At 48.0% G+C, this 22065-nt stretch overlaps 3 protein-coding genes across 8 annotated transcripts in view; 1 reads left to right on the top strand and 2 right to left on the bottom strand.

Moving 5' to 3' along the window:
- Positions 1–5441: 5441 nt before the first annotated feature.
- On the bottom strand, positions 5442–7454 carry DPEP2NB (DPEP2 neighbor). The gene is made up of 2 exons (XM_047711753.1): positions 7182–7454; positions 5442–6053 (listed from the first exon to the last, which is right to left on the bottom strand). Exons 1-2 carry the CDS (start codon positions 7315–7317, stop codon positions 5749–5751), a joined length of 441 nt encoding a protein of 146 aa, XP_047567709.1. The 5' UTR covers positions 7318–7454; the 3' UTR covers positions 5442–5748.
- Positions 7455–10668: 3214 nt separating this feature from the next.
- On the bottom strand, positions 10669–12534 carry DDX28 (DEAD-box helicase 28). Its single transcript, XM_047710981.1, has one exon. The coding sequence runs from the start codon at positions 12513–12515 to the stop codon at positions 10896–10898; it is 1620 nt and encodes a 539-aa protein (XP_047566937.1). The 5' UTR covers positions 12516–12534; the 3' UTR covers positions 10669–10895.
- DUS2 (dihydrouridine synthase 2) overlaps positions 12476–22065 on the top strand; it is a 55783-nt gene continuing 46193 nt past the window's right edge. Inside the window, exons 1-2 of one of the 6 annotated variants that reach the window (XM_047710977.1) lie at positions 12476–12662; positions 15455–15531. Coding sequence is in view for 1 of the 6 variants with exons in the window: in XM_047710975.1 (XP_047566931.1) it covers positions 13070–13088 (19 nt within the window). In the remaining 5 variants the exon portion in view is untranslated. Of the gene's footprint in view, positions 12663–12944; positions 13089–14794; positions 14876–15441; positions 15532–16597; positions 17023–22065 lie in introns of those variants that run through there. The other 5 variants (XM_047710980.1, XM_047710976.1, XM_047710975.1 and 2 more) reach the window with 5 other exon arrangements.

The following is a 22065-nucleotide window of genomic DNA, read 5'->3' as shown; positions in this document are numbered from 1 at the left end:
GAGCCGAAGGCAGCGGCTTAACCCACTGAGCCACCCAGGCGCCCCTCTTTTTTTTTTTTTGAAGATTTTATTTATTTATTTTGACAGAGATCACAGGTAGGCAGAGATGCAGGCAGGGGGAGAAAGGGGGAAGCGGGCTCCTGGCTGAGCAGAGCCCGATTTGGGGCTCAGATCAAGGACCCTGAGATCACCCTGAGCCGATGGCAGAGGCTCAACCCACTGAGCCACCCAGGTGCCCCTAGTCCATTCCATTTTAACAACAGTCCACAAGGTAGGTTTTTTGTTGTTGTTGTTTTCAAAGATTTTTTTTAATTATTTTTTTTATTTTAAAGATTTTATTTATTTATTTATTTGACAGATCACAATTAGGCAGAGAGGCAGGCAGAGAGAGAGAGGAGGAGGAAGCAGGCTCCCCACTGAGCAGAGAGCCCCATGCGGGGCTCGATCCCAGGACCCTGAGATCATGACCTGAGCCGAAGGCAGAGGCTTTAACCCACTGAGCCACCCAGGTGCCCCTGTTTTCAAAGATTTTTATTTAGGGGCGCCTGGGTGGCTCAGTGGGTTAAGCTGCTGCCTTCGGCTCAGGTCATGATCTCAGGGTCCTGGGATTGAGTCCCGCATGGGGCTCTCTGCTCAGCAGGGAGCCTGCTTCCCTCTCTGACTCTCTGCCTGCCTCTCTGCCTACTTGTGATCTCTGTTAAATAAATAAATAAAATTTTTAAAAAATTTTTTATTTATTTGACAGAGAGACTGCGAGAGAGGGAACACAAGCAGGGGGAGTGGGAGAGGACGAAGGAGGCTTCCTGCTGAGCAGGGAGCCCAGTGCGGGGCTCAATCCCAGGACCTGGGTTCATGACCTGAGCCAAAGGCAGATGCTTAACGACTGAGCCACCCAGGCGCCTCCACAAGGTAGGTTTTTTTTTTTTTTTTAAAGATTTTATTTATTTGAAGAGATCACAAGTATACGGAGAGGCAGGGAGAGAGAGAGAGAGAGGGAAGCAGGCTTCCCGCTGAGCAGAGAGCCCGATGTGGGACTCGATCCCAGGACCCCGAGATCATGACCCGAGCGGAAGGCAGTGGCTTAACCCACTGAGCCACCCAGGCGCCCCCACAAGGTAGGTTTTTTTTTGTTTGTTTTGTTTTTTTAAAGATTTTAATTTATTTGACAGAGAGAGATCACAAGCAGACGGAGAGGCAGGCAGAGAGAGAGAGAGAGGGAAGCAGGCTTCTTGCTGAGCAGAGAGCCCGATGCGGGACTCGATCCCAGGACCCTGAGATCACAACCTGAGCCGAAGGCAGCGGCCCAACCCACTGAGCCACCCAGGCGCCCCCACAAGGTAGGTTTTTAACCAGCCTCATTTTCTAGGTGAGAAAATTGAGATTCAGCTCAATGAAGCCGGCTGATGGAGCTGGGATCCGGAACCAGAATTCCCTTACTCTTAGAGTTTTTCGGCTTTGAGCCCTCTGATTCAGTTCTCCATCTCGGACCACTCTGGGTCCGAGGCAGTTGCCCCAACTAACGGATGCCCTTTCTTGACCTCTGTGCCCCTCTGTCTGGAGACCTCCTTGAATCCACATCCAGAACACTGGGCAGGGGAATTCATATTTTGGGGGGCAACTTCTCACAAGGTGGAGGAATGTACTTAGCTTCCTGATGTCCAGGGCTCTCTGGGACCCCAGGCCAGAGCTACTCGGAGTTTTTTTGTTTTGTTTTGTTTTTTAATCTCTTTGGGCGTCCTCTCTGTGGGTACTCCAGGCCCTGAGGGGAGAGAACTTTGTATAATGACTACCAGCCATTTGGTAAGTTCTGTCCTGTCTGCTTCTGCACATTCCACTCATCTCCTGTTCCCTACTGCCAGGCTCACCAAAGTTGCACTGGACTGGCCTTGTCTTCAGTGTGGCTTCATGGGACATAAGGCAGCCATCTGGGGAAGCCAGCGGTGGCAGAGAGAGTAGCCTCCTGGCCCGAGGATGGAACCCGCCTTGAACATGGCTAAAGGGGAGGAAAGGTAGGGAGGCTAGCAGCTGCTCGTGCTCTCATGGCCAAGTCCAGCTGAGGTTCCGAGGACTTCTCGACTTCCAGCTGCTACCTCTTTCACCAGGAGAGGGTTCAAGTCCTTCCCATCATGTCTTTGTCTAGACATTCCCTACTGATCATGCCCTGGAGCCGGCCCTGTGCTGGGGTATGCCATGAAGGGGCTGGACAAGTTTCCAGTTATCTACCTCATCTTCTAACAGAGGCATCTGGCAGAATGGGCTGTGTGCACCCCAGGTGCTGGGAACTAGCTCTGACCAAATATTTATGATGTGGCATATGTGATTTTTTTCAGTTAGCCTCAAGTTCAGACTTGCTGTCCCTTTGCTCGACCTAGCCTGCTTATCTCTGAGGCCTATCAGATTGGCAACAACGGGCTGTACACGGCACACCCGGCCTCAGAGCCCCCCTGTGCTCATGTTCATGCAGCATGGCTGCCCTCCCCTTTCTGGCTGCCATGGCTCCCACCTGCTAATTTATGCTTTGAAGCTGACCCCCCTGCACCCCGAGTCCTCACTGATTCCAAATCTGACTGAATGCACCTGAGAGGCTTTTATTTTTTTAATTTATTTTTTAAAAAAGATTTTATTTGACACACAGCGATAGCACGAGACAGACCACAAGCAGGGGGAGTGGCAGGCAGTCAGAGGGAGAGGGAGAAGCAGGCTCCCTGCTTAGCAAGGAGCTTGATGTGGGGCTCAATCCCAGGGCCCTGGAATCATGACCTGAGCGGAAGGCACACGCTTAAGCGACTAAGCCACCCAGGTGCCCCACCTGAAAGGCCTTTAAAAAAAATTTCCTAGGGTGCCTGGTTGGCTCAGTTGGTTAAGCGACTGCCTTCAGCTCAGGTCATGATCCTAGAGTCCTGGGATCGAGTCCCGCATCAGGCTCCCGGCTCCATGGGGAGTCTGCTTCTCCCTCTGACCTTCTCCCCTCTCATGCTCTCACTGTCTCTCTCTCAAATAAATAAAATCTTTTTAAAAAATTTCCTTTAACTTATTAGGGTAATTTCAAACAAAAAAGTAGAAGAGTATATTGAACCCTTTTGTACCAGTTGTGCAACTTCAACAATTATGGATGGCCCATCTTGTTTCTTTTTTTTTTTTTTTAAGATTTTATTTATTTGTCAGAGAGAGAGAGTGAGTGAGCACAGGCAGACAGAGTGGCAGAGGGAGAAGCGGGCTCCCTGCAGAGCAAGGAGCCCGATGCGGGACTTGATCCCAGGATGCTGGGATCATGACCTGAGCCGAAGGCAGCCGCTTAACCAACTGAGCCACCCAGGTGTCCCAAGAGTCACAATACTTAATATCATAAATTATCTATCATGTTCAAATTTCCCTGATGGCCTTATTTTTAAATAGTTGTTTTAATTACAATGTAGATAAGGCCACCCACATTGCATTTGGTGGTTACGTCTCTTAATCCATTGGTTCCTCTTCCTTCTCCCTTCCTTGCAATTTATTTGTTGAAAAAATCAGGTCCTTTGTCCTTTAGCGTTTTGTGTCTTGGAATTTGCTGACTGCATCCAGGGTGTCATTTCACAGGTCCCTCTGTCACTTGTATTTCCTATAAAATCAGAGTTATGGGAAAAATTTAAAACCACAGGTTTCCACATCCCACCCTAAAAATGTATTCAGTAGGACTGGTGTAAGTACTGGGGATCTCTAGTTTTCCTGAGAGCCCAGGTTAAGTCTGTTTGCCTCATGTTTGGGAATTGCCAACCTACACGACTCCTCCAGGATCTCAGATCTTCCTCAGTCACACCAAGTATCAGAGAGCAGCATGAGGGTCTAATCTCCAGCAGTGGGTAGTGGGATTGTCTGCAGGAAGAGGCATTCGCTATCTTTTGGGGGTTAATGGAGACTTACAGTGGGAACTCCCCAGGGCCTGTGCCTCTTTCCTCTAATGTAGGTTAGGGAAACTTCTTAAGTTATCAGGACCTTTCCCGGCCTTGAGGGTCTGGAAGAGGAGCAACACTCTTGCTGGTATGGCCCTCGAGGGTGAGTGTGCTGTTCGAAAGGTGAGGGGCTTCACCTGGGCCTGAGGGCTATAAGCTGCTGACAGTGCCCACTTTGGATCTGGGATGTTAAGGCTGGTAGACCTGGCACACAGACCTGCACACACCCTGTCCTCTTCCTTCTCTGCTGATCTTCCCCCACCCCCACTCCCTAGGACCAACGGTCCCCTTAACTGCTGAGAGAGACATTCCGCTGGTAACAGCCAGCTCCCCACTGCCATGGCACACAGTAGTCGGAATGATATTTTTAGCATCTATATCTAAGCATTTCACTACCCTGCTCAACTTCTTCCCGTGACTTCCCATCACACTAAGATCCACATTCCTCACCGTGGCTGATGAGGCCTGCTGTGGTCTGGCCCATGCCTGCTTCTCCAACCACATCTTTTATTCTTGTCTTTTCCCTCTGGCCACACTGGCCTTTCAGTTGGTCCTAGAACAGGCCAGCCTCACTTCTGCCTCAGGATCTTTGCACCTGCCATTTCCTCCTCCAGTTCTTCACATCTTCACTGAGCTGTCCCCTCCTCGAAGAAGCCTCCCCTGACTACTTTGTGGAACCTAGCATGCCCCTCATCACTCTACCCTTTTATCCCATTTTACTTTTATTGCACTTACATTTGAAATTATATCCTTTGTGTCTTCCTTTAGTTTGTGGATGCCTTGAGGAGAGGGGCTTCAGTCATCTTTTTCACTAATACAGACTGAGCAACTAGTAGGTGCTCAATAAATATTTGTGGAGTAAATGGATAGATGGGTGGATTGACAAAGTCTTTTCAGACCTGCCTCTCATCTTCACACACACACGCGCGCGCGCGCGCGCGCGCGCGCACATGCACACGCATGCACGCACACGTGCACATGGAGAAGGAAGTTCTCATCAGGCTCTTCATTTCTTAAAGAACCTGTCCAGGTCCTGCCCTATCTGCACAGGTGTAGAGAGCCGTACCATTAGAAGCTGCACTTGGGTCCTTTTTCAAGGCAGAAGGTCTGACTATAGGTTCTGCATGTGGGAATGTACTTCAAGGGAAGAGAGGGGTTTGGGGCCTGGCCTTGGACAAGCTGGATTTCAAGTCAAATATGTTAGACAAAATCGTTTTATTGGTCAGAAATCCCCCTGGGGCCAGAAAGGGCTGGGAATGAAGGAGCACATGAGCCTCAGTGGTGGTGACACCCAACTCTCTCCATTTTCTTCCTGCACTGGCGAGTGGGTCTTCCTGGGTCTCTTTATTCTGCTTCCTGGAACTCCAGACAGGGGGCTCCCTGGGTAGACACAAATTGCTTTTTTCAGTTTCAAAAAGCCCGGCTCCTCTTGGTTTGTGTTGATGGCTGCTGGCAATGACTCAGGGCAGGAGTCCATCTGATAGATGGGCCCCTGCTGATACCATTCTTGTTGACTCAAAGAATACAGACTTTTCTTTCTTCTTCCCAAGAAGGGACTCTGGAATATTGAGCAGAGAAACACCAGGTTTTCTTCCAGGCCAGTTTCAGCCCTGGGATGTTCAGAGCAGCCTCTAATTTCAAGCCTCAGTTCCTAAGGCTCCTTGTGTATAGCCAGTTAGTATGGAAGGAGACTCCTGGCTGAGCTCAGACAGAATGGCTCAGGTTCTAATCTCCAATGATGGGCAGTGGGGTTCACTGCAGGAAGAGGCATTAGCTGTCTTGGGTGGTTAAACATTTGCCCTCCCTGAAGAGTGGCTCAGCCAGCAAGCTTCTGTGGGGTCATCCTTCGGCCACCATGCTGCAATCGCCGAATTTTGGGGCTGGAGCAACCTAGGTCTTTATCCGACTCTGTGAGAGCTCGACGTCTCTTGGGAGCCCGGCTGGGAATTGGTTTCTCTGCTTCCACCTTTGCTGGGGTGGCCACAGGAGCATCCCCATAGGTCCGGTAGCCACCAACCAGGCAGTATGTCTCCCCATGCCAGCCCACTTGGGTTTCTCCACACCCTCGGTAGAGGACATGGTAGTGACCAGGTGTAGGAGGAGAAGTGGGAGCCACAGCTGCTGGAAGGAAAATCAGATCTCATCAGCCATTTCTGCTACATACAGTGACCTGCCAGGACTTCCCCTCTCATGTCTCTCCCAGTTTCTGGCTGAAGCCCTTTAATCTGCTCTGTATCCAAGACACAGCCTTGGCCTGTCACCTCTGTGAGTTCCCTAGAGAAGGAATATGGCTGCAGAAGTGATTCTGTGGAGCTTAGGGCAGCAGCAGCAGACCAGGAAATCTGTTCCCTGTTCTCAGAGGAAACCATAGAACCTGAAGACAGTTATCACCAGGATCCTTTCCATCGCTCCCTTCCACAGCAGAAAAAGCATTTCTTAACATCTGTCACTTCTGAGGCTTTAATGGAAAAACCTTTCAGGTATTGGAAAAGTAATATAAATGGGCTAAAACCCCTCCCACCTTGGCAACTCCTCTTGGGCCCCATTCTGTTGCCTTTTCCAACCACACTGACCTCTAGCCCTCTGATACTTTTACCTAGATTAGAAAAAGGCCAAATGTGCAGGCCAAGTGACCGGGAGCTTCAGAGCCAGATTTTAGATAGGAAGTCTAGGCTCACGTCAACCTTATCTCTTAGGACACTATTTCGTCAGCCCTCCCGTCTTGTATCACTCATCTCTCTCCTTGACTCTTTTGTTCTTCTCACCGATATGCCACCACCTTTCCCCAGTACTCAGCCGCTCAGTCTGGGGTGTGTCTCAGGGAACCCTTGTGCACGTCTATGCGACAGCACGGCGAAGCTGCCTGGCTTTGAAGCGGAGATTCACGAGGAGGCCTCAACGGTTCTTCCTCAACCTGCCCCATTTATCCCTTGCCGACAAAAATTCACTTGACTTTTGCTAAGAGGCCAATTGGAAAGGGTCAGAATGGAAGAAGCTTGTAGCCTAAAAGGAAAGGCTGCATTTATAAACATTAGAAGCTTTCTGAATAGTTGCCCAAGGGATGACGTTTCACTTCTGGGCAGTGAGCAGGAACACTGTAAGTCCCTCAGGGGGCCCCAGGCCACTTGTATTACTTACAGCTGGTTAAGTTCTGAGGTGTGGTGGGCAAGCCCAAAAGGAACATGTGGCAGCCAGGTGGAGTTGTGTGTACACCAGGGACTCTTGGACAGATGCCTGGGCTAAGCCTACCTGCTGTGCTGCCCTCCCAGGGGACAGAGGACAAGTTAGAATGAATATAGAAGATCCGGTCAGACATTCTCAGGCAACCAAACAGATTGGTATCCAGTAGAGAACTGGTAGGAAAGTTTCCCCGAGAGCACCACATTTGCGTAGTTACCCTGCCATGGAAACTGTGAGAAGGCCTGTGAGGTCATCACTACCCAGTGAGGTCACATAAGGAATCTGTGACTTGAGGGACAGGTTTCAGGCTCTCAGGGTTTTGTGGAGGAGAGCAGGGTGGAGGCAGAGAGGCACCTTGCTGGGGCCCTCACACTTCTCTCCCCAGCCAGCCCTAGTGAAGTAAACACTCCCTGTGGAGCATACCTGTGAGCTGGCACAGTCCCGGGGACCGAAAAGGGCAAGGGAAACCCACATTCTGCGATTGGCTTGAGCGGCAAAGTTAACCTGAGAGACAGCTAGGTTGTACGGCACTGACCCTAAGTATTCAACAGCTGGAGAGGCAGAGATTTGTGTAGAAGGCTCTTTGGCAGTGGGTCTGAAGGATAAGTTAGATTTGGACCCATGGAGCGGAGATGAAGACATTCCAGCTGGGAAGAATAAAAGCAAAGACAAGCTCTTCTTGAACTTGTCCTGCTCCAAATGTAAATTCATAGAACCCTCACATTTTTACAACTGAGGACTGGAAAAACCAAGAGGTTAAGGGGGCCTACGCAAGGTTGTATAAGTAGCGAAGTTCTCTGCTCTATGGTAGGGCTTCAAGTCGGAGTCTGAATTTGTACCTGATAAGAATGTGAGGACAATCTCATCACATTTCAAAGTGACACTGGGAGAGATGTTAAAGGTGCTCCAAGGCAAAATGAGGGTCCTGAATGGCTTCATAAAGTGGGGATGACGGGCCCACGTTAGTATAAAATTCAAAACAAATTCGTGGCAAAATGACAATACAAAATGACTAATTATTACATTCATCTCTCACAAAAAGCAAATACTGTAATAATACTACCACTGACAGGAGCAAGTGTGGGCTCAGCAGAAGTGTGGGTGAAAAACATGGTCAAATTGTGAAGAGACGTTACAAAAGCTGATTGGGTCCTTCTCAGAGGTGGAGGAAATAGACAGCTCTGCCCTTAGCCTGATCAGGCCCAGAGGAAAGAACCATATTTTGGGCAGCCTTGGATATAGTGCAGCCAAGAAACTCCTAGCAATGAGAGATGAACTTCCTTAGGAGGGGACCCCCTCTTGCTGACCTTGAATATGTAAAGATGGGATGCTTGTTTCCCAGGGCAGTTGCAAAGGGGATGTGTCCTGGAGGTAGAAAATGACAGGACCACTATTTGAGAGGTTGGGCAACCCTGGTTGAGACCATCATCTTCTTTCTATTCCAGGGTTGCTTGAATTAATGTGGTGTGTGTTAGAGGACACATGAAGTCAGGCCTGATTAGAGTGGACTGCCCTTGGGGAGAGCTAGGAGGAAAAGTGTGAAGGGGAGAGCCATGGAGGAGGTTGTTTCTGGCAGGTGGGCCAGCAGAAGAACACTTAGATTCTCCCAAGGCTCCAGAGAGATTATTTGTCTGAGAACATCATTCTGACCTGGAAAGGTTACTGAAGGCTTATCAGGAGGTTGCACCTCTGGGGAAGGCAGAAGAGAATAGACAAATGGTTGAGTTCAGGAATCTGTAATTTTTAAAAGATTTTATTTATTTGACAGACAGAGATCACAAGTAGGTAAAGAGGCAGGCAGAGAGGGGGGGGGGAAATAGGCTCCCTGCCAAGCAGAGCCTGATACAGGACTCGATCCTAGGACCCTGAGATCATGACCTGAGCTGAAGGCAGAGGCTTTAACCCACTGAGCCACCCAGGCACCCCTGTAATTTTCTTTTTTTAGGATTTTATTTTTAAATAATCTCCATATCCCTCATGGGGCTTGAACTCACAATCCAGAGACTGAGTCACACGCTCTACAGACTGAGCCAGCCAGGTGGCCCTGGAATCTGTATTTTTTTAAAAAAGATTTTATTTATTTGTCAGAGAGAGAGAGGGAGAGCGAGCACAGGCAGACAGAATGGCAGGCAGAGGCAGAGGGAGAAGCAGGCTCCCTGACGAGCAAGGAGCCTGATGTGGGACTCGATCCCAGGACGCTGGGATCATGACCTGAGCCAAAGGCAGCTGCTTAACCAACCGAGCCACCCAGGCGTCCCTGGAATCTGTATTTTTAACAGTACTGCCAGAGTGATCCATGGATAGAGTTACCAAATTATTGTCCAAACTGGGTTGCTTTTGAGAGTCAAAGTGAGCAATATTGAAAGTTGGTATAAAACTCAACCCTTAGTGCAGGTAGACTAGATTCTGCTATACTTGTGTGTATGATTTTGACTAAGTTCTTTTAACCCCCTGAGCCTCAAACTTCTTCATATGAAAAAGAGAGCTATGATTGTGCATTTAGTACAATATTCTCTCCTGGCGGATTGCCCTGCGCCCATTTCTTTTCTCTGCAACCTCATCATTTTCAGTGTGCAAGTATTTTGTTTTGTGGAGTATTTGAGTCTCAACTGTGCATTACTTTAGGCTTATAGAATGATGCAGAAACGGGAACCTAGAAGCAGAGAATGCTATATGCTTATTTTGCCAGTTTTGTAAAAAGTTTAATCCTCTTTTCTCTTTCCCTGCCACAAGAGAGGAGAAAGAAGGTAGAGCCTGGAAAATGCACACCAATATTTCTGTGTCCGTCTGTCTGTCTTCTATTCTTCTTCCAGTACGTCCCAGAGAGATTTCACCAAGAATGCCCAAGCTTGCCATGGGCACTGTTGAAGAAAATCTCTCTGCTAGTCACATCCCCTTTCCTTTCTCTGGGATGCTTAATGGATGTTTTTGGGGGCAAGAAATAAAATCTGTTTACTAATTGGACAGCAATGGAATGGGGCACCTTGGTGGCTCAGTTGGTTGGGCGTCTGCCTTTGGCTCCAGTCATGATCTCAGGGTCCTGGGATCGAGCCCCACATCAGGCTCCCTGCTCAGTGGGGAGTCTGCTTCTCCCTCTCCCTTTGTCCCTCTCTGCTCGTGCTTGCTCTCTCAAATGAATAAAAACTTTAAAAAATAATAAAAATAGGGGCAGCTGGGTGGCTCAGCGGGCTAAAGCCTCTGCCTTCGGCTCAGGTCACGGTCCCAGGGTCCTGGGATTGAGCCCCGAATCGGGGTCTCTGCTCAGTGGGGAGCCTGCTTCCCCCTCTCTCTCTGCCTACTTCTCTGCCTACTTGTGATCTCTGTCAAATAAATAAATAAAAAATCTTAAAAAAGAAAAAAAAAAGATATTCTTCTAAAAAAAATAAAAATAAAAAATAATAAAAAAAATAATAAAACAGCAATGGAAGTGCCTCAGTCCCAGATGTGTTGTTCGGAGTGTGAATCTTCTCACAATCCAATGAATTCTACCCCAGTGGTAACTATTGTTAGAGGAGCCCCATAAATACATCATTTACTGTTAGGAATTATGACATAATACAATGCCAAAAATCTACTTTATTTTTCAGAACTCATGTGAAAGACTACAAAGAACCATGCTCACTCTGCAGTGCTGGCCCATCTACCTTTGGAAGCCAGAAACAGCTCACCAGGCCTTCAGAGAGGTGACTGGCTGCCCAGTGCATCCTACTGACAAGTGTGCTCACCCACCCAGGACAAAGGGAAAGATTCCTATTAATGGCATCACATTTAAGCTGGCTGCCATCAGATTTGCTGGGGCAAAGGCTCTCTTACTGAGGACCCAAGTCCTGGAAGACTTCTCCTCCGGCGTGCTGCCAGCTCAATCTTCTGAACCAGGTTTACATCCCAGGGATGGGTCACAAAGCTGATGACGGTGCCAGGCACCTCGCTTCCTACACGGCCCACCCTACCGGCTCTGTGGATGTAGTCTTGCAGGGTGAGAGGGAAATCATAATTGACAACTAGCTCTACATGGGTGCTGTCCAGGCCCCGAGAGGCTATGTCTGTGCAGAGGAGTATGTCTTGGGAGCCCTCCTGGAAGCACTGGAAGATGCCTGCCCTCATTGAGGCTGGCATTTGTCCCTGAAGTCTTAGGTGTTGGATTTTGTGGTCATCCAGAATATATCCCAGCCAATTCACAGTGCTGGAGCTATTACAAAACACCAGAACAGTTCCCGAGGGGCTAGACCTGTATGCTCTGTCATGCTGCTTGAGAATCTGCACCAACTCAGTCACCTTCTCTGCTCCCTTCAGCCTCATAAATGTCTGTCTAACATGAGGCATGATGCAGTGGAGCTTGGAGCTGGTGATGGTGGTCAGAGAGTCTGGGCTGGCAACTTTACTTAGCAGTTGGCCTACACCCTCAGGAAATGTGGCCCCCACCAGCACTAACTGAGCTTTGGGATTGAAAGGGTCTTTTAAGTCAGCGGGATCTTCTGCTATATGGCTCTTCTCCAAGATATAGTCCACTAGTTCCAGGAAGCTTTCATCCAATAGTGTGTCTGCCTCATCCAACACCAAGTAGGAGAGCTGCCTCAGGGTGATTAGTTGACCTTTCAGGGCCTTCCACAGAGCTCCTGGAGTGGCCACTAGTACATCTACTGAGGGTTGTTTGGACAGTTGCAGCCGGATCCTACTCATGCCACGGCCTCCCTCTAGCTCCCGCACGTGGAGGCCCAAGAAGACGCCCAAGGGCTGGGCCACCGCCCGCACCTGTTCGGCTAATTCTCGCGAAGGCACAAGGACCAGGCCTCGAGGAGCTGGTATACTGTGCGAATCCAAGCTTGGCCGGCCCAAGAGCCGCTGAAGCAGAGGTAGTAGGTATCCAAGAGTCTTGCCACTGCCGGTTTCCGCAGCGCAAAGGATGTGACGGCCGCGAAGTAGAGGGGGTATGGTGCGCGACTGCACGGTTGTAGGCCGAACGACTTCAGGAGCTGCCTCCTGTAGTGCATGCAGCACGCGGGGTTCCAGACCAAGAGCCGCGAAGCTGCCCTCGAACTGGGGGTTCTGCAGCGCTGGTACCTCACGTTGCGCTCGCTCGATAGAGAAGTAGTCCCTGCGGGAGCGCCGATTCTTCCAACCACGCGAAGCTAGTGGCGCGCGCTCCCAACGGCCCAGCGTGAGGCGCGCCGGCTGGTTCAATTCTGGCCGCCGCGCCGAGATGAGCAGCGGGCCAGGTCGCGCCAGCACCAGCCGCGGGGAACTCCGTCTGCCTTGCCGCTCTTCCTGCCGCCGCTGTAGAGCCCGCGGGATGCGAACTACTGGCAGGGGCTCCTCCGGACCGCGGACCGCTAGGTCCCGTCGAGGTGCCAAAAGCAACCGAACCGCGAGCCGCAGCACTCGCAGCGGCCGCGCCAGAGCCATAGTGCCTTGGTGTGCGACAGGCGCATGGCAATGACGTCACGGGCGCGCAAGGCCTCGAGGACGGTGTCTGGCACGGCTCAGCAAGGCTCGTGGAGTAGGCGAACCCTGAGGAAGGAGGGAGAGTCTGCAAAGTTCAACTGCAGCGAGGTCTGTAGGTCCGAACAGGGGTTGGCGACATCCAGACCCGGACCAACCTTGGGGAAACGGGCTCGATGAAGGCAGGCTCTGGGATCCGGCGCTACGCGGCGGTGGGGGGCCTGGTCTTATGGACTGGGGGCGGAGGGCTTCTGGCGATTGGGTGTCCGAGCCTTGCTATACTCCTTTATCGCTCCCACCGCTTCCTTGGTGGCTTGTCAGTGCTGGTCTCCTCCCGTAAATTCCGAGGGTGCGGTGGTGTTTTCCCAGATGTGGTCCCTGTGCAAGGTCTGGTGGTAAATGTTTATTGAGAGTCTCAATGTATGGTCAGGCCTGGGGGAGAAGACAAGGGCCAGGTGTCTTAGCTCTAGGTCCCCCCCTTCCCTCGACCAAGAGCTGAGAGCCCCCAGGGCAAGCTGATGGCCTGTGAAGTGGAAGGTAAGATCTTCAGGCTTTATATCAAGCAGACCTTTCTCTTTGTACTCCCCCCCCCCCTTTTTTTTAAATTTTAAAGGTTTTTTTTTTTTTTTAAGATTTTTATTTATTTATTTTACAGACAGAGATCACAAGTAGGCAGAGAGGCAGGCTGAGAGAGGGGAAGGGAAGCAGGCTCCCTGCTGAGCAGAGAACCGGATGCAGGGCTTGATCCCAGGATCCTGGGATCATGACCTGAGCCGGAGGCAGAGGCTTTAACCCACTGAGCCACCCAGGCGCCCCTTTCCCTCCCTTTTCAGCTGAGATTCACTCTCCATTCTCTTGCCTCCCCTGCCAACTTTTCATCCTGAAGCTACCATTCTTGTAGTACACTCACCTCCACTGGCTTCTCAGATACCTAAATTGTTTAAATAGTGGTGAGGAAGGCCCTTCTAATCTACTGAGTGATCAGATATGTGAGGCTTGCCTCACATAGCCCTGGTCAGACAGAATATTTTACTTGAATTCAGATGTTCAGGTTGCAAAAAAAAAAAACCCTTATCTTTTCCTGACTGACTTACTTCTCTTAGCATTATACCCTCTAAATCCATCCATGTTGTTGGAAATGGCAAGATTTCATTCTTTTTTTAATAGTTAATATTCCAGTGTGTGTGTGTATACCACATCTCCTTTATCCATTCATCTATCAAGGGACACTTGGGTTCCTTCTATAATTTAACTGTTGTAAACAATGCTGCAGTAAACATAGGGATGCATATATATATTTTTAAAATATTTTATTTATTTATTTGACAGAAAGAGAGACCACAAGTAGGCAGAGAGGCAGGCAGAGAGAGAGGAGGAAGCAGGCTCCCCGTTGAGCAGAGAGCCTGATGCGGAGCTCGATCCTGGACCCTGGGATCATGACCCGAGCTGCAGGCAGAGGCTTTAACCCACTGAGCTACCCAGGTGCCCGGGATGCATATATTTTTTTGACTTAATGTTTTCATATTCTTTGCATGAATATCTAGTACTGGAATTGTTGGATCATATGGCAATTCTAGTTTTAATTTTTTGAGAAACTTCCACACTGTTTCCAAAGTGGCTGCTCCAGTTTTAATTTCTACCAACAGTGCAGGAGGGTTCTTTTTTCCTCCACATCCTCACCAATGCATGTTGTTCCCAAAAAGATAAATACTTCTAAAGTTTCAAATGCCATTTTGATACATAAGTAGACTTTCTGGAAAGTTACCATTAAACCATCAGAGGAGAGTTTTGAGTAGTGACAGATGAACAGGGTCATTGGATAGAGCAGTGGCTCTCAAGTGAGGGTGACTTTGCCCCTGCCCCACCCCGGGACATTTGACAGAGTTTGGAGACATTTTCATTTTTTATTTTTTTAAAGATTTCATTTATTTTTTTGTCAGAGAGAGTACAAACAGCTGGAGTGGCATGCAAAGCAGGCAGAGGGAGACGCAGACTCCCAGCTGAGCGAGGAGCCCAGTGTGGGACTCAGTCCCAGGATCCTGGGATCATGACCTGAGCTGAAGGCAGCCGCTTAACTGACTGAGCCACCCAGGCATCCTGAGCATGGAGCCATTTTTAGTTGTCACATTTGGGAAGTGTGCTACCGGCATCTAGTGTGCAGATGCCAGGGATGTTGTACAATGTGCAGCATTGTACAATGTGCAAGAAAGCCCTCAACAAAAAAGGATTATCTGGCCCAATAGGTGAACAGTGTGTTGTTGAGAAGCCCTGCATAGAGTATGAGGACTGAAGAGTGGCTGAGGTTACATGTGCTTTTACTACAGGTAGGTGCGTTTGACAAGCTCTTTCACTGGCTCTTCCTCACCCTCAGAATCTCTAGCAAGTACATTGATGCCATTGCTTGCTTTGACCTTGGGACTAGGAATGTTGGGGGCCCCGTAGGTCATAAACACAAGAAAAAGTGATTCAAGGGAGTGAAGCTGGAGAAGAGAAGTTTAGAGAGAACAAGACCGTCCTTGTGGATCTGGGGAATGTGCCAAATGGAAAAGAGATGAGGTGTGCTGTGGGGTGTACTACTCCAGAAGGCAGAACAAGGACTCATAAGTAATAGGCAGATGCTAAATTTGATATAAAGAACTGCTGTAACAACTAAAATTGCCCAGATCTGTCTTGAGGGTACTGAGTTTTCTATCACTGAAAAGTTCATATCCAGGCCAGATGACTGCTGGTTGGCAATATGGTAGAGGGGAGTCGATACAAAGGACACTCTAAGATACAATGATTCTATACTACTTCTATGATTCTTTTCAAGAACTCGGGGCTCCTTGTTCCTTATCTATGTAGCTTCCTGAACATCTGACTCAACAAATTTTATCCATTTACATGTGCCACTGTTTTTTCAGATAAAAACAAACTCTTACTTTGCACCAAGCCAGAACAGATTTACTGAAGGAATTAATCAGAAAAGAATAATACATTGGTATATACTTGCATTTGGGTTCTGCCCAAATGTTTGGGGGCAGGGAAGCTGGTTAATATATGGCTGCTTTCTTACCATGCTCAAGCCCTGACAATATGATTAATTCAAAATCTCATAAGGGTTGGAATCTGTCTTAGCCATTCTCTGCTCATGGCCCTTAATTTCTTTTTGTCAGTTCATCGGCCACTAAATAAGGCTCCGCTCTTTTCCTTCTGCTCACCTTGAGTAACCTCTAGTTGTTATTGAGATACATGTTGTATATTACAGTGCTTTAGAAATAAGAAAGTTTTACTTATTGTAGAAAGAATGTAGGCTCCTGAGAGCAGAGATCTAACTGATAGTATTTTTTCCCAGGGCTGCCATGGTAACTCACATTGTCTGGTTACTCTAAGTTTTTTTTTTTTTTAAGATTTTTGTTTATTTATTTGACAGAGAGAGAGCACAAGTAGGTAGAGCTGCAGGCAGAGGGAGAGAAGCGGGCTCTCTGCTGAGCAGGGAGCCTAACATGGGGCTCCCTCCCAGGACTGTGGGATCATGACCCCAGCCAAAGGTAGCTGCTTAACTGACTCCATGAGTTTTAAACAGAATTGTCCCTTAGATCTCAGGTGATAATGGTACAGTCATTCATGCATTCATTTATTCATTGAGTAAATGTTTCCTGAGCACCATGCATATGCTGGGTACTGTTCAAACAGACAGTGAGAAAAACAGGTAAAATTCCTACCCTAGTGGAATTTACATTCTGATTTAACTGGTTTGGCGGGGGGAGGGGTAATACCTGGACTTTGTTTTTTGTTGTTGTTGTTGTTTTTTTAAATATTTTATTTATTTATTTGACAGACAGAGATCACAAGTAGGCAGAGAGAGCCCGTGGGATGCAGGCTCCCTGCTGAGCAGAGAGCCTGATGTGGGGCTCAATCCCAGGACCCTGGTATCTTGACCTGAGCCGAAGGCAGAAGCTTTAACCCACTGAGCCACCCAGGTGCCCTGACATTGGTGTTTTTTTAAAGCCTTTCCAGATGATTCTAATGTGCCACCCTGTTTGAGAATCACAGTTATAAACAAACCACTTTGGGAATTGCAAGGCACTGCAAAAATAAAAAGTGGCTATTAGTATTCTTTCCCTGTTCCTTCATTATCCTGCCTGCATCAGGACTGTTGTGCAAGTGCTGGCCATTCTCTTTTCAGCCCATGTCATTATGCGCCTACATCATTTCACCGTCTTTCTAACCCATTTCCTTGTCTCCTTCCGATCTTTCACTCTCCAGCCCATCATCTATTTTCTGAATGATCTTGCTAAAGCCCAGCCATGGCCTTGTCACCCCTTGACGCAAAAGCTGTTAGAGGATGTGTGTGGCCTACAGCTCATCTCCTCATCATCTCCAGAGTCTGTTCCCCACTTCGTCTCCTGCTGCTTTCTTACCTGAGTCTTGTTCACTCAAGTGATGGCTCTTATGCAAGTTGCATAAAGGGCTCACAGTCCTTCACTGGGTAAGCAAGGGAGTGGGGTAGTCATTTGTCTGCTCTGTAACCAAATGAGGTATGGCAAGGCACTTGAAGTGCTCTGTGATAGAGCACATTTGTCTGCGATAGAGCCCTTTTGTAGCTGAAGCATGGGTCATATTGTGGTTCTCATTGCCACTTGACCTGTTAACTTCTTTCCACAACAAACCCTAACATTTATGCCAGATTGTGTTTTCTGTGCTCTGTGACAAAGATCTGGTGATAAGCAAGATGCAGGGCTTGCCTTCCCCTTGTGATGAGGGAGGTAGGTTGACAGTTAGTTGCTCTTATAATTATAAGAGTATATTCCATCCCAGGACAGGAATGAGCTAAGAGGAGGTGCCCTTACTCTGTGTTTGGGAGATAAATGTCAGGGAAGGCTTTCTGGAGGAAGTGCATCTATGTGATGTTCTGAAAGGCTGCTGAAGTCAGCCAGGTAGAGGGATAGGAATCTGGGTTCTAGGCAGGGGCAACTTGTTCAGAGACTACAGGCCAGTTTGTTGAGAGACAGCAGGCCAGTTTGGGGAGCTAGAAATAGTTCAGAAGAGGTGAAGCTTAGCATGGGGGAGTTAAGAGGGCAGGGGGCAAGAGATGAAAGATAGGGCTTCTGAGGAAGGCAGGGAGCAGACTTGTTTGCAATGTGAAGGAGCTGGGACTTAATTGTAAGGGCAGAAGGGAAGGCTGTGGAGAATAGGAATATCCTGTCCCAATTTGTGTTTTAAAAGACCCTGCCGGCTGCTGGAAGGAACTTAGATTGAACACAATGAGACTGGAAGCAGAGAGACTGGTTTGCAGGCTGTTGTCGTCAGTCACCTGATGGCAGTGGCAGAGCCGAGACGTTCCTTGGGCTCAAGAGCTCAGTTCTTTCCATTTCTTTACCTTCTGCACTTCACACGGTGCCTTCATCCTAAAAGAACTAGTAGATGTCTGTTGATCTAACAATAGACTTCGAATGTGTTGATAGTGTAAAAGCCAGATAGTGAGAGCAGTTAACATTTATTAAACCCTTACTGTTGGGGGACGCCTGGGTGGCTCAGTTGGTTAAGCAGCTGCCTTCGGCTCGGGTCATGATCCCAGCGTCCTGGGATCGATTCCCACATCGGGCTCCTTGCTCGGCGGGGAGCCTGCTTCTCCCTCTGCCTCTACCTACCACTCTGTCTGCCTGTGCTCATGCTCGCTCCCTCTCTCTCTCTCTCTTTCTAACAAATAAATAAAATCTTAAAAAAAAAACAAAAAACCAAAAAAACCCTTACTGTTGGGACGCCTGGGTGGCTCAGTTGGTTAAGCCCCTGTGTTTGGCTCAGGTCATGATCCCAGGGTCCTGGGATCGAGTCCCACATCGGGCTCCTTGCTCAGCGGGGAGCCTGCTTCTCTCTCTTCCTCTGCGTGCCACTCTGCCTGCTTGTGCGTTCTCTCTCTGACAAATGAATAAATAAAATCTTAAAAACAAACAAAGAAATCCTTACTGTGTGCCGGGAGCTGTTGTGCATCATAGAATTGACTTTTCACAGCATCCCACCTGATGTAGATTCTGTGGGAGCCTCATATGCCAGAGAGAGGCTGAGCCTCCATTAGGTTAATTCATCTGCCTGGGGCAGAGTTGGGGTTCCAGTGCACGTCTGTCTGATTCCAGAGTTTGGAATCTTAATAGAGAGATGCTGTATCACCTCTTTCTCTTGTAAGTATAATAGGTCACTTTAATTTTTTCTTATCTACACATGTTTTGAGTGGGAAATAGGATAATTCTCTGAATATTTAATCCTAATTGACTTTTTTTTTTTTAAGATTTTATTTATTTATTTGACAGACAGAGATCACAAGTAGGCAGAGAGGCAGAGAGAGAGAGAGAGGAAGGGAAGCAGGCTCCCCGCTGAGCAGAGAACCTGATGCGAGGCTTGATCCCAGGACCCCGGAATCCTGACCTGAGCTGAAGGCAGAGTCTTTAACCCACTGAGCCATCCAGGCGCCCCTTGACTTCCGCTTTAACTCTAAATTTGTATTTTAAAGAAATTGCTTTTTAAGCAAGGTCGTAGCCTCTAGGAAAATTTACATGGAAGGGTAAATGGTAAAGTTTTGTTTCCATTCATTGCTTTCCCTGAGTAGTGTTATCTTCAGTCTGAAAGTGTTATAATTAGTGGGATTTTGTATCTATGCAATTGAAGTTAAGGTTACTGTCTGAGAAGGTAACCAAAACTGTCAGAAGACCAGCCCTTAAAAGAATGGTGGAGAGAGAAATAAAAAAAAGAATGATAGATCGTCTCAGTTTGTGTGACTGAATTGGTGATCTGGGTGTGATCTTGGGGCCCAGTGAATGGTTGTGACGGTAACTGGGAAAGGGTGGGGACTGCCTCATTTCTTTGAAAGGAGTCTTTTTGGAGGCAAGCCCCGTCAGGCACTGCTGGCAGGTGCCAGAGGGAGTTCCCAGACCAACCACCCTCTAGGAGGGTGTTCTTAGCTGCCACAGAGTAAGAATTCAGTCATACCTTGCTTTCTAAGCAGCTGCTAAGGGTCAAGTACTGGGCTCAGGGCTAGAAATCTGGCAGTAAACTAGGTAGTCATATTCCTGTCCTTGTGGAACTTGTCCTGGTGGCTTAGAGCAGGAGCTGGGGGTTAAACAAGAAACCACACAAATCAGTGTGGACACATGGGGATTGTAACTGAGCTATAGGGAAGCACAAAGTGTTGCGAGAGCATGTGACCAGGGACCTGAAGTTAGATGGTCTGGTAGGGAATTGTCTCCAAAAAGGGGACATTCAAGGTCAAGAGGACCTCAGTGTGGGTGTGTATGATTGAGTCGTGAGAGTCTTCCAGACAGAGAGGATGGATTCCAAGTGCACAGACCCCAGAGATTAGTGTGGGAGACTTTCAAAGAAGTCCAGGGTGACCAGGACAAGGAAAGTGAGGGGGAGAGAGGCTCGAGGGAAGCTGGAGATGTGGGCAGGGCTTGGTGGGCCATCAGAAGGGTTTGGGAGTTCTCCTAAACTCAGAGGGAAGCCATTGAAGGATATAAACAAGGGAGGGGTATTATCAGAGTTGCCTTTTTCAAATGCCACACAGTATCAAGAGAAAGAATAGGAGGGGGTAGGATTAGATTTGGGGAGACCAATTAGGAGGCTGGCTTCCTGCACAATGGTGGCACTGGAGATGGAGCAGAGCAGATGGATTAGAGTTATATTTTGAAGGTTGTTTCCACAGTAGTTAGTGATAGATTAAATGTGGGGAATATGAATTAAGGATGAGTAATTGGGTGAATGGAAATGCTAGTTGCTGAAATGGGAAACATTTTCTCTCCATGTATTGGCCTGATTAACACCTTCTCTCCCTTGAAATCTTGAATCAGAAATTATTTCTTGGGGCACCTGGGTGGCTCAGTCGGTTAAGCATCTGACTCTCGATTTCGGCTCAGATCTTGATCTCAGGTTTGTGAGATAGAGCCCTGTGTCAGGACCCACGCTCAATGCAGAGTTTGCTTGAGATTATTTCCCTCCCTCCCACCCCCTGTGCTGTATCCCCTCCCTGCACTCTTGAATTTGCTCTCTTTTTCTAAAATAAATAAAATCAAAAACAAAAAATAAAAAGAAGAAGAAGAAATTATTTCTTAAGGGAAGCCTTTCTCAACCCCGCTATTCATCCATTTCCTGCGGCACAGCTTCCCAAAACCTCATGTCCTTCATAGCACTGTACATGGTCGTAATTTCACACGTATTTGTAAGTTCCCTTTCTATAACCCTCTCTTCTTCTGTACCTCCTCCTCCTCATAGTGCCAGTCAGTGCTTAGCATATCATAGGGGCTCAATAGATGTCTGTTGAATGAATTAATGAAGATAGCGGAGGCAGCTTAGGAGGGCAGATCAAGATCTTGTTTTTGCATGCTTAGTATAAGATGTCCTTAAGATACCCGGGGGGGGATGTGTGTTGAACAGTTGATGTAATATGCTGGTGATCTCCAAAGATGCCAATATTTTAAGCCATGGGAATAAGCAAATTTGCAAGGGAGAATGTGTGGAATTAGAAGGGAAGAGGGCCCAAGACTAAGGAGGAAACAAGTGAGTAGAGGAGGTGAAACCAGGAAAGACCCTGAAAAGCAGGGCAGAGAGTTGGGAGAAAAACCAGGAAAGTATGGGGCCAGGGGGGTCAAGGAAGAGGGGAGGCTCAACCATGTCACTGCACTGTTAGTGAAACAAGATTGTGGACAGGTGAGTGTCTGGTTGATCGCACAACTTCCAGGTCATTGGTGACTTTGAGCAGTTTTAGTGGAGCAGTGAGGTGAGGGCCCGGCAGAACGGTCTGAATAGTAAAAAAGCAAATGGAAACAGTAACTGAGCAGAGCATAGCTGTGGCTAGCTAGCTTCATGACTTTTTAGAGGGGTCCATATTTGCTAAGAATAAATAAATGTTAACAGTTCTCTCTGGGATATGGGATGTCGATTTTTTTTTCTTTTTACTCCTGTTGGCTCTACTTTCAAAGTATATTTAGGATGTGATCACTTCTCACCACCTCTAATACGAGCTCCCTGGCCTGAGCCACCATCAGTTTTTATGTTGGTTACCAAAGAGCCTTGTACTTGGTCTGCCTATGTTTACTCTGGCCCCCAAAGGACTGCTCTGCTCTTTTTTTAGCAGTCACCATGATCCTGAGAAAACATGTTCAGTCATGCTACTCCTCTATTTAAAACCCTTTACTGGCTTCTATTTTGTGAAGAGCTAACAGTCCGTAGAGTGTCCTTCAAGGCCATATGGGATCTGACTACTGTGTGCTTACTGCTGAGACATTTTGTATCTGACTTTCATTACTTTCTCTTCTCTTTGTGTTCCAACCATATTGGTCTTCTTGCTGTTCCTCTAACACACCAGGCAAGCTCCTGCCCTAGGGCCTTTGCACTGGCTGTCTCTTCTGCTGTGTATTCTTTTTTTTTTTTTAAATATTTTATTTATTTATTTGACAGAGAGATCACAAGTAGGCAGAGAGGCAGGCAGAGAGAGGGTGGAGGCAAGCTCCCTGCTGAGCAGAGAGCCCCATGTGGGGCTTGA

The sequence above is a fragment of the Lutra lutra genome, chromosome 17 (genome assembly GCF_902655055.1).
Source record: "Lutra lutra chromosome 17, mLutLut1.2, whole genome shotgun sequence".
In the NCBI taxonomy this organism is placed as follows: Eukaryota; Metazoa; Chordata; class Mammalia; order Carnivora; family Mustelidae; genus Lutra; species Lutra lutra.
This window is presented reverse-complemented; position numbering and strand designations above follow the sequence as displayed.

Bases quoted from the DNA above. Each gene is read 5' to 3' on its own strand.
- DPEP2NB (XM_047711753.1), bottom strand. From the start codon at position 7,317: ATGTGGTGCTCTCGGGGAAACTTTCCTACCAGTTCTCTACTGGATACC. The intron at 6,054-7,181 runs GTAGGCTTAGCC...TTTTCCTTCCAG, and splicing joins CTGGGAGGGCAGCACAGCAG to CAGCTGTGGCTCCCACTTCT.
- DDX28 (XM_047710981.1), bottom strand. From the start codon at position 12,515: ATGGCTCTGGCGCGGCCGCTGCGAGTGCTGCGGCTCGCGGTTCGGTTG.